Below are 11,145 nucleotides of genomic sequence, written 5' to 3' on the forward strand. Positions count from 1 at the left end.
ACAGAGACAGCATCAAAGCATCCCTCAGGTGGTCATTAATCATCATCATCTAGAACAGAGACAGCATCAAAGCATCCCTCAGGTGGTCATTAATCATCATCTAGAACAGAGACCGCATCAAAGCATCCCTCAGGTGGTCATTAATCATCATCATCTAGAACAGAGACAGCATCAAAGCATCCCTCAGGTGGTCATTAATAATCATCATCTAGAACAGAGACCGCATCAAAGCATCCCTCAGGTGGTCATTAATCATCATCTAGAACAGAGACTGCATCAAAGCATCCCTCAGGTGGTCATTAATCATCATCTAGAACAGAGACCGCATCAAAGCATCCCTCAGGTGGTCATTAATCATCATCATCTAGAACAGAGACTGCATCAAAGCATCCCTCAGGTGGTCATTAATCATCATCATCTAGAACAGAGACAGCATCAAAGCATCCCTCAGGTGGTCATTAATCATCATCATCTAGAACAGAGACCGCATCAAAGCATCCCTCAGGTGGTCATTAATCATCATCATCTAGAACAGAGACCGCATCAAAGCATCCCTCAGGTGGTCATTAATCATCATCATCTAGAACAGAGACCGCATCAAAGCATCCCTCAGGTGGTCATTAATCATCATCATCATCTAGAACAGAGACCGCATCAAAGCATCCCTCAGGTGGTCATTAATCATCATCATCATCTAGAACAGAGACCGCATCAAAGCATCCCTCAGGTGGTCATTAATCATCATCATCATCATCTAGAACAGAGACCGCATCAAAGCATCCCTCAGGGGGTCATCAATCATCATCATCTAGAACAGAGACTGCATCAAAGCATCCCTCAGGGGGTCATTAATCATCATCATCTAGAACAGAGACCGCATCAAAGCATCCCTCAGGTGGTCATTAATCATCATCATCTAGAACAGAGACCGCATCAAAGCATCCCTCAGGTGGTCATTAATCATCATCATCTAGAACAGAGACCGCATCAAAGCATCCCTCAGGTGGTCATTAATCATCATCATCTAGAACAAAGACTGCATCAAAGCATCCCTCAGGGGGTCATCATCATCTAGAACAGAGACCGCATCAAAGCATCCCTCAGGTGGTCATTAATCATCATCATCTAGAACAGAGACTGCATCAAAGCATCCCTCAGGGGGTCATCATCATCTAGAACAGAGACCGCATCAAAGCATCCCTCAGGTGGTCATCATCATCATCTAGAACAGAGACTGCATCAAAGCATCCCTCAGGGGGTCATCATCATCTAGAACAGAGACCGCATCAAAGCATCCCTCAGGGGGTCATCATCATCTAGAACAGAGACTGCATCAAAGCATCCCTCAGGTGGTCATTAATCATCATCATCATCTAGAACAGAGACTGCATCAAAGCATCCCTCAGGGGGTCATCAATCATCATCATCTAGAACAGAGACTGCATCAAAGCATCCCTCAGGGGGTCATCATCATCTAGAACAGAGACCGCATCAAAGCATCCCTCAGGTGGTCATTAATCATCATCATCTAGAACAGAGACCGCATCAAAGCATCCCTCAGGTGGTCATTAATCATCATCATCTAGAACAGAGACAGCATCAAAGCATCCCTCAGGTGGTCATTAATCATCATCATCTAGAACAGAGACCACATCAAAGCATCCCTCAGGTGGTCATTAATCATCATCTAGAACAGAGACCGCATCAAAGCATCCATCAGGTGGTCATTAATCATCATCATCTAGAACAGAGACCGCATCAAAGCATCCCTCAGGTGGTCATTAATCATCATCATCTAGAACAGAGACCGCATCAAAGCATCCCTCAGGGGGTCATCATCATCTAGAACAGAGACCGCATCAAAGCATCCCTCAGGTGGTCATTAATCATCATCATCTAGAACAGAGACCGCATCAAAGCATCCCTCAGGGGGTCATCATCATCTAGAACAGAGACCGCATCAAAGCATCCCTCAGGTGGTCATTAATCATCATCATCTAGAACAGAGACCACATCATAGCATCCCTCAGGTGGTCATTATCATCATCAAAACATTGAAACAAGTGAAACAGACAGATTTTTGGAATAAACCAGATGTAGTCACAGAACTACACAGGTAGTTCTGCTCGTCATCACTCATCCTTTCACCGTCACCAAGCTCAGATGGCGCCGACATAGATGGTCGTCTTGAGTCCTTAGGAAACTATGCAGTATTTTGATTTCTCATCCAAATATTTATATGTACATATTCTTATTCCATCCCTTTAGATGTGTGTATAAGGTAGTTGATGGGAATTGTTAGATTAGTTGTTAGATATTACTGCACTGTCGGGAACTAGAAGCACAAGCATTTCGCTACACTCACATTGACATCTGCTAACCATGTGCATGTGACCAATAACATCTGCTAACCATGTGCATGTGACCATTAACATCTGCTAACCATGTGCATGTGACCAATAACATCTGCTAACCATGTGCATGTATGTGACCATTAACATCTGCTAACCATGTGCATGTGACCAATTACATCTGCTAACCATGTGTATGTGACCATTAACATCTGCTAACCATGTGTATGTGACCAATAACATCTGCTAACCATGTGTATGTGACCATTACAATCTGCTAACCATGTGTATGTGACCAATAACATCTGCTAACCATGTGTATGTGACCATTACAATCTGCTAACCATGTGTATGTGACCAATAAAATTTGATTTGACCTCCAATATCAGGCTATAGACTCAAAACAGTGTTCTGGCACTCCAGTGTGTGTCTGTGGGGTCTGAGACCAAGGTTTGAACACTGGCTAAGGGAGTGGGGAAATGACAAGTCACGGAGATCTTTTTGAATCCACATTTAGTCTAGCTGGTGGTCAGGGGCTAATGCCAGGCCCGGGAAAAAATGATTTTTGGTCCCAGTAAAAGATTTACAACCAGTTGTGATTTCAAAGTCAATAATGTGTGCATTCATTTGGATTGACCTCAAGTATAAAAAAAAGTATCACAGAGCTAAAGAGAACCAGTCAGTGGATTTATTAACACCTGTTAATGTTTGTTAGCTGTAAACAGGAAGGACGTTCTAGTGACCATAGTTACCAAGAGGCTCACAAATCCCAGAGAACTGGAAGATTTGTTGGGAGAAAAATGATTCAAAGTGAGAAAAAGAGACTTTCCAGAATTCTTGAAGCATCCCAGGATTCTGACAAAGAGTCGTTTGCGTTTCCTGAAGAGTGTGTGTGTGTGTGTGTACAGCCTTTGTGTTGATCCAGAGGTAGAAGAGAGGATCATGGTATCTCTGACTCCCGCTCGATGCCGACGTACTTCAGAGCATCAGCCTGACTGTACCTGAGAGAGAAACATGACCAGTTAGCTAGAGATGTCAAACCAACCACAAAGTGTGTGAGTGTACGCGTACGTATAAAAGTCGGTTTACAGTTACTCTAACATCATGTCAGTAGACATAATGCGACAAGTGTTGATGGTTAAAAACACTTCATTTGTAATCTGGAGGAAATGTCTGAAGACGGTCAGTTTCCTTGTCTCTTCTGTCAGCTCGCCATTACCTTGTAAATAATGTTGTTCCTCAATGAATAAAAAAATAGATATACATTTAGATTAAAACTAGTCTCGTATTCACACACTATCACTGATCAATTCTCTCACATGTTAGAATACTTACTGGGCGATACAGCAACTTATACTTTTTATAAAAAAAACTAAAATCCTGGCATTGAAAGGGCATTTTGAGCTCAGGGTGTTGAAATTAACCTTGCTGTGGGCTTTTGTCGCTTGAAAAGCTGTCGTACAGGAATGCCTGCCCAACTGTCAGCTATACCTCGGGTCATTAACGAGCTAACAACAAACCAAAACGTTGTTTCAAAAGGACTTCAAACTCAACTCTGGACCACTAATAAAAGGGACTGATTTCCACCTAGGAGACCAGGTGTGCGCAATTAATTATCAGGTAGAACAGAAACCCAGAAGGTTCCGGACCTTGTAGGGTAAGAGATGAATACCCCTGAAATAGAGCAAGTATGCTATTTGGAACACCAGGCTAATGAAGTCATGCAGAGTCTGTTGTTTTGTGTTTACACTTCTTCATAACGATGACACGTATGATGTCGGACGACAGAATGTTCATGATGTCGCTGCGACAGAGACCCGAATGCACTGTCGGTTTCCAGTTGAAAATATGCAGACCCCTTGACTTTTTCCACATTTCAGCGTCATTCTTAAATTCATTAAAATTACTTTTTTCCCCCCAATCAATCAATCAATCAATCAACTGGCTGGTCAGTAACCCTGTTGACCCGGCCGCTAGGCCGCAGACTGGCTGGTCAGTAACCCTGTTGACCTGGCCGCTAGGCCGCAGACTGGCTGGTCAGTAACCCTGTTGACCCGGCCGCTAGGCCGCAGACTGGCTGGTCAGTAACCCTGTTGACCTGGCCGCTAGGCCGCAGACTGGCTGGTCAGTAACCCTGTTGACCCGGCCGCAGACTGGCTGGTCAATAACCCTGTTGACCCGGCCGCCAGGCTGCAGACAGGCTGGTCAGTAACCCTGTTGACCTGGCCGCTAGGCCGCAGACTGGCTGGTCAGTAACCCTGTTGACCCGGCCGCCAGGCCGCAGACTGTCTGGTCAGTAACCCTGTTGACCCGGCCGCAGACTGGCTGGTCAGTAACCCTGTTGACCCGGCCGCCAGGCTGCAGACAGGCTGGTCAGTAACCCTGTTGACCCGGCCGCCAGGCTGCAGACTGGCTGGTCAGTAATCCTGTTGACCCGGCCGCCAGGCTGCAGACTGGCTGGTCAGTAATCCTGTTGACCCGGCCGCCAGGCTGCAGACTGGCTGGTCAGTAATCCTGTTGACCCGGCCGCTAGGCTGCAGACTGGCTGGTCAGTAATCCTGTTGATCCGGCCGCTAGGCTGCAGACTGGCTGGTCAATAACCCTGTTGACCCGGCCGCCAGGCTGCAGACAGGCTGGTCAGTAACCCTGTTGACCCGGCCGCCAGGCTGCAGACTGGCTGGTCAGTAATCCTGTTGATCCGGCCGCTAGGCTGCAGACTGGCTGGTCAATAACCCTGTTGACCCGGCCGCCAGGCTGCAGACAGGCTGGTCAGTAACCCTGTTGACCCGGCCGCCAGGCTGCAGACTGGCTGGTCAGTAACCCTGTTGACCCGGCCGCCAGGCTGCAGACTGGCTGGTCAGTAACCCTGTTGACCCGGCCTCTAGGCTGCAGACAGGCTGGTCAGTAACCCTGTTGACCCGGCCGCCAGGCTGCAGACAGGCTGGTCAGTAACCCTGTTGACCCGGCCGCCAGGCTGCAGACAGGCTGGTCAGTAACCCTGTTGACCCGGCCTCTAGGCTGCAGACAGGCTGGTCAGTAACCCTGTTGACCCGGCCTCTAGGCTGCAGACTGGCTGGTCAGTAACCCTGTTGACCCGGCCGCCAGGCTGCAGACAGGCTTGGTCAGTAACCCTGATATACTGACCTGTAGTCAAAGAAGAGCTCCTCTCCAGTCTGGATGGTTCTCTTAGCGAAGATCCCTATCCTGTGGTCCCCATTCACCATCATCACTGCAGAGAGAGGAGACTGTCAGCACAACACAGAGTTTGTGTCAGAGTGTTATGTCTGTTGGTCCCATCTGCAGGTGTATTAAGTTATATACACCAGACTGGCTGGATCAGCTGATATACATCTGGTGGTTTAAACACGGCTGTAGGAGACTTTCTCATCTTGACCCCTGGGGAAACATTCACACAAAATCAACTAATCAAAGTGTTTTAGGGGCCGTCTGACCTTTTGCATAGCAGTTGGGATGGACGGAATGGTTGGCGAAACTAATCTTGTTTCCCTTCCTAGTAGCATCCACTACAAAGTCTGGGGAAGGGGAGGGGGGGGTTAGCTTGCCCTCCCACTTAACAAAAACGTTATTTCATTACTTTTGTGTGTGTGTGTGTGTGTGTGTGTGTGTGTGTGTGTGGTTGAGGTTGAACAAGAAGCTACACATGTATTTGTCATAGACCTTCCCTCTGCGATCAGCCTCATCTTGGGAGATTATCTACAAGGAGGGGAGAGAGAGAGAGAAACACACACACACACACAGGATCAACAAACAGAACACAATTATTTTCCACAGGTTTGTACATCACATACATGCAGGCAAAACCCATCACCCAGACAGAGTTGAGCCTCACCTCTCCACAGTACTCAGAGATGAACTCATTCTTCTGAACTGGCTCTTTGATGAAGATGCCCCAGCCTGCGACGTCAGATGGCGCTAAGAGTAGGTGCTGAGAGGTGGGGACAAAATAGTGAGCAACAGATACCAAACCAACAAAGGAAAAATCCTGTACAGCTGGACGATGCGATCCATACTGTGAGTGTGTTTTACCTTCTTGGCCCCCCTCTGTATGGAGCAGTATTTACAGGAGACGTTCTTGCTGTCCCAGTGTTCAGCGGCTCCGCAGGTCAGACACAGGTCAGGGTCACACTCCCTGACCGCCAGGTAACACGCACACTGCTTGGTGTTGCACTGGGCCTTACACCTGCATCCTGGGAAACAGTTCTGACCTACACACACACAGACAGAGTGAGTGTGTCACAGAAACCGGTCATCTGCAATGTAATATTGTATGGAAATAAAGTATTTAAAATGTCCTCACACTCTGAGCTGCACTGGCAGAATTTCTCACAGAAGTTCTGAGCGGTGACGCAGGGGCAGGAGGAGTCACAGGGCTGGCGGGGGTGGTCACATGGCTGGTTGGACGAGCCATCTACAGGGGGAGGGGGTCAAGCACAGGTCAGCAACTTGCAACAAAAAATAAATGAGTCATAAACGCGTCACATTGACCACAACACATTCAAAGTTTGTGTGTAGCCGCAAGCTAACAGAGTATTGTGAAGGTTCCAATGCTAGGAGAGATGGAGACAATAGTAACCTTTCTTCAGCTGGATCGTCCTGCAGTAAGTGACCCATAACCTGAAAACACCACCACCAGTAAGTTAGTATGTATTTTCCATGAAAGTTGACAACCAGATCCTCCGACTGTACTGTTCTCAGTCACCCCATTAGTGCAGTCAGTCTATATTTTGGGCGAGGCTCACCTGTGGTGTTTCCGCTTCTTCTTGCGAGGGGGCGTGTCTTCGTTCTCGGCCGGGGTGCGAGCGATGATACTAGACTCCTTTACACGGAACTCGTACACCTAGAGACACACATTACTAGACAATATACAACCTGCAGAGTTAGACCACAACGTTATGAGTTCAAAGGGGGAAAAAATTGTAAGAAATGTGAAAGACAGAGAAAATGACTCTCAGCATAGGTGCCCTGGTGATAGATACACACCTGTCTGCAGGTCTTGGTTCCTAGGAGTCGTGCTATAGGGCAGTAGTCATAGTAGGTTCCGATGAGAACCCTAAAGAGTGAAGCCTCGGCAGCGCTCCAATCAACAACCTGAGGATCACACGTCAGCTTCAACTTCACTGGAGTCTGTGAGTTACCCTCTAGAACACACACAAGGTAATGGTTGGTGTGTGTTGGTGTGTGTTAGCGTGTGTGTATGGGTGGTGGTGCGTACCTGAGCTGCTGGTGGTGTCCTTATCATCATCATCGTCGTCTTCCCCCTCCTGCTCACTGTCCGTGTCTTTGGTATCCGTGGAGACTGTTGGTGTGCTGGGCCGGCTGTTGCCGCTGGGTCGTCCCCGGCGACGGATCATGGGGCGTTTGGAAGGAGTCTTGGACCTCTCGTTTGCCATGCCGTCAGCGTACTCCCTCATCAAACCATCCTAGACAACCACCACAGGACATCAATCAGAACTGGAGGTGTGTCTCTCTGTGTGTGTGTGTGTGTGTGTGTGTGTGTGTGTGTGTGTGTGTGTGTGTGTAGACTTGCCTGCACCAGGTACATATAGTACTCGTTACCACAGGGTTTACTGTCCACCAGATTCTCCATGTTTTTACACTTATAGGTGTTAGGAGTGGCATGGAAGGCTGGAGAGAGATGAGTGGTCACAGTGAGGTCAGAGAGGGGTAGAGCAGGACAGTCTAAATGAGGAGAGAGAAAGAGAATCTGTACACTCACTGTGCAGGAAGCAGCGTTGGTAGAACAGTCTAAATGAGGAGAGAGAAAGAGTGTCTGTACACTCACTGTGCAGGAAGCAGCGTTGGTAGAACAGTCTAAATGAGGAGAGAGAAAGAGTGTCTGTACACTCACTGTGCAGGAAGCAGCGTTGGTAGAACAGTCTAAATGAGGAGAGAGAAAGAGAATCTGTACACTCACTGTGCAGGAAGCAGCGTTGGTAGAACAGTCTAAATGAGGAGAGAGAAAGAGAATCTGTACACTCACTGTGCAGGAAGCAGCGTTGGTAGAACAGTCTAAATGAGGAGAGAGAAAGAGAATCTGTACACTCACGGTGCAGGAAGCAGCGTTGGTAGAACAGTCTAAATGAGGAGAGAGAAAGAGTGTCTGTACACTCACTGTGCAGGAAGCAGCGTTGGTAGAACAGTCTAAATGAGGAGAGAGAAAGAGTGTCTGTACACTCACTGTGCAGGAAGCAGCGTTGGTAGAACAGTCTAAATGAGGAGAGAGAAAGAGTGTCTGTACACTCACTGTGCAGGAAGCAGCGTTGGTAGAACAGTCTAAATGAGGAGAGAGAAAGAGAATCTGTACACTCACTGTGCAGGAAGCAGCGTTGGTAGAACAGTCTAAATGAGGAGAGAGAAAGAGTGTCCATACACTCACTGTGCAGGAAGCAGCGTTGGTAGAACAGTCTAAATGAGGAGAGAGAAAGAGAATCTGTACACTCACGGTGCAGGAAGCAGCGTTGGTAGAACAGTCTAAATGAGGAGAGAGAAAGAGTGTCCGTACACTCACTGTGCAGGAAGCAGCGTTGGTAGAACAGTCTAAATGAGGAGAGAGAAAGAGAATCTGTACACTCACTGTGCAGGAAGCAGCGTTGGTAGAACAGTCTAAATGAGGAGAGAGAAAGAGAATCTGTACACTCACTGTGCAGGAAGCAGCGTTGGTAGAACAGTCTAAATGAGGAGAGAGAAAGAGTGTCCGTACACTCACTGTGCAGGAAGCAGCGTTGGTAGAACAGTCTAAATGAGGAGAGAGAAAGAGAATCTGTACACTCACTGTGCAGGAAGCAGCGTTGGTAGAACAGTCTAAATGAGGAGAGAGAAAGAGTGTCTGTACACTCACTGTGCAGGAAGCAGCGTTGGTAGAACAGTCTAAATGAGGAGAGAGAAAGAGTGTCCGTACACTCACTGTGCAGGAAGCAGCGTTGGTAGAACAGTCTAAATGAGGAGAGAGAAAGAGAATCTGTACACTCACGGTGCAGGAAGCAGCGTTGGTAGAACAGTCTAAATGAGGAGAGAGAAAGAGAATCTGTACACTCACTGTGCAGGAAGCAGCGTTGGTAGAACAGTCTAAATGAGGAGAGAGAAAGAGTGTCCGTACACTCACTGTGCAGGAAGCAGCGTTGGTAGAACAGTCTAAATGAGGAGAGAGAAAGAGAATCTGTACACTCACTGTGCAGGAAGCAGCGTTGGTAGAACAGTCTAAATGAGGAGAGAGAAAGAGTGTCCGTACACTCACTGTGCAGGAAGCAGCGTTGGTAGAACAGTCTAAATGAGGAGAGAGAAAGAGAATCTGTACACTCACGGTGCAGGAAGCAGCGTTGGTAGAACAGTCTAAATGAGGAGAGAGAAAGAGAATCTGTACACTCACTGTGCAGGAAGCAGCGTTGGTAGAACAGTCTAAATGAGGAGAGAGAAAGAGAATCTGTACACTCACGGTGCAGGAAGCAGCGTTGGTAGAACAGTCTAAATGAGGAGAGAGAAAGAGAATCTGTACACTCACTGTGCAGGAAGCAGCGTTGGTAGAACAGTCTAAATGAGGAGAGAGAAAGAGTGTCCGTACACTCACTGTGCAGGAAGCAGCGTTGGTAGAACAGTCTAAATGAGGAGAGAGAAAGAGTGTCCGTACACTCACTGTGCAGGAAGCAGCGTTGGTAGAACAGTCTAAATGAGGAGAGAGAAAGAGAATCTGTACACTCACTGTGCAGGAAGCAGCGTTGGTAGAACAGTCTAAATGAGGAGAGAGAAAGAGTGTCCGTACACTCACGGTGCAGGAAGCAGCGTTGGTAGAACAGTCTAAATGAGGAGAGAGAAAGAGTGTCTGTACACTCACTGTGCAGGAAGCAGCGTTGGTAGAACAGTCTAAATGAGGAGAGAGAAAGAGTGTCTGTACACTCACTGTGCAGGAAGCAGCGTTGGTAGAACAGTCTAAATGAGGAGAGAGAAAGAGAATCTGTACACTCACGGTGCAGGAAGCAGCGTTGGTAGAACAGTCTAAATGAGGAGAGAGAAAGAGTGTCCATACACTCACTGTGCAGGAAGCAGCGTTGGTAGAACAGTCTAAATGAGGAGAGAGAAAGAGAATCTGTACACTCACTGTGCAGGAAGCAGCGTTGGTAGAACAGTCTAAATGAGGAGAGAGAAAGAGTGTCCATACACTCACTGTGCAGGAAGCAGCGTTGGTAGAACAGTCTAAATGAGGAGAGAGAAAGAGAATCTGTACACTCACTGTGCAGGAAGCAGCGTTGGTAGAACAGTCTAAATGAGGAGAGAGAAAGAGAATCTGTACACTCACTGTGCAGGAAGCAGCGTTGGTAGAACAGTCTAAATGGGGAGAGAGAAAGAGAATCTGTACACTCACTGTGCAGGAAGCAGCGTTGGTAGAACAGTCTAAATGAGGAGAGAGAAAGAGTGTCCGTACACTCACTGTGCAGGAAGCAGCGTTGGTAGAACAGTCTAAATGAGGAGAGAGAAAGAGTGTCCGTACACTCACTGTGCAGGAAGCAGTCGTATTTGAAGCGGCGTCGGCAGAACAGTGTGTGGAAGGAGTGTAGACTGTGTTCTCTCTGAACGGAGCGAGCGTTAGGACCGTCCATGTTAGGAGTACACTCTGGAGGCAATGCACCCGGCAACTGGGGCTCTGTCAGCTCCTTGTACCTGATAACACACACCTCATTATAGTACAGACAAAACAGAAATATGCACTACTGACACACACAGGAGTACTTACTTCTCTTTGAGTTCCTCTACGGAGCCCTTATCAGGGAACATGGAGGAA

The 11,145-nt window shown here is 47.6% G+C and overlaps 2 protein-coding genes across 2 annotated transcripts; both read right to left on the reverse strand.

Annotated features, from left to right (window-relative positions):
- Positions 1-5,710: 5,710 nt before the first annotated feature.
- Positions 5,711-6,983, reverse strand: LOC139366796 (histone-lysine N-methyltransferase EZH2-like). The gene is made up of 6 exons (XM_071104501.1): positions 6,980-6,983; positions 6,670-6,780; positions 6,399-6,577; positions 6,202-6,297; positions 5,947-6,065; positions 5,711-5,747 (listed from the first exon to the last, which is right to left on the reverse strand). The coding sequence occupies exons 1-6, from the start codon at positions 6,981-6,983 to the stop codon at positions 5,711-5,713; spliced, it is 546 nt and encodes a 181-aa protein (XP_070960602.1).
- Positions 6,984-7,107: 124 nt separating this feature from the next.
- Positions 7,108-7,853, reverse strand: LOC139366797 (histone-lysine N-methyltransferase EZH2-like). The gene is made up of 3 exons (XM_071104502.1): positions 7,585-7,853; positions 7,353-7,460; positions 7,108-7,209 (listed from the first exon to the last, which is right to left on the reverse strand). Exons 1-3 carry the CDS (start codon positions 7,615-7,617, stop codon positions 7,108-7,110), a joined length of 243 nt encoding a protein of 80 aa, XP_070960603.1. The 5' UTR covers positions 7,618-7,853.
- Between the last annotated feature and the right edge of the window lie 3,292 nt (positions 7,854-11,145).

Source organism: Oncorhynchus clarkii, chromosome 15 (genome assembly GCF_045791955.1).
Source record: "Oncorhynchus clarkii lewisi isolate Uvic-CL-2024 chromosome 15, UVic_Ocla_1.0, whole genome shotgun sequence".
Taxonomy (NCBI): Eukaryota; Metazoa; Chordata; class Actinopteri; order Salmoniformes; family Salmonidae; genus Oncorhynchus; species Oncorhynchus clarkii.

What these genes read in the sequence shown, in the direction of transcription:
- LOC139366797 (XM_071104502.1), bottom strand. Translation starts at nt 7,617, where the DNA reads ATGATGATGATAAGGACACCACCAGCAGCTCAG. An exon ending in GGACACCACCAGCAGCTCAG is followed by an intron (nt 7,461 to 7,584) that starts GTACGCACCACC and finishes TGTGATCCTCAG; the next exon opens with GTTGTTGATTGGAGCGCTGC. An exon ending in GAACCAAGACCTGCAGACAG is followed by an intron (nt 7,210 to 7,352) that starts GTGTGTATCTAT and finishes GTGTGTCTCTAG; the next exon opens with GTGTACGAGTTCCGTGTAAA.
- LOC139366796 (XM_071104501.1), bottom strand. An exon ending in TCTCTGAGTACTGTGGAGAG is followed by an intron (nt 6,066 to 6,201) that starts GTGAGGCTCAAC and finishes CCCTCCTTGTAG; the next exon opens with ATAATCTCCCAAGATGAGGC. An exon ending in ACACACACACACACACAAAA is followed by an intron (nt 5,748 to 5,946) that starts GTAATGAAATAA and finishes ATGTTTCCCCAG; the next exon opens with GGGTCAAGATGAGAAAGTCT.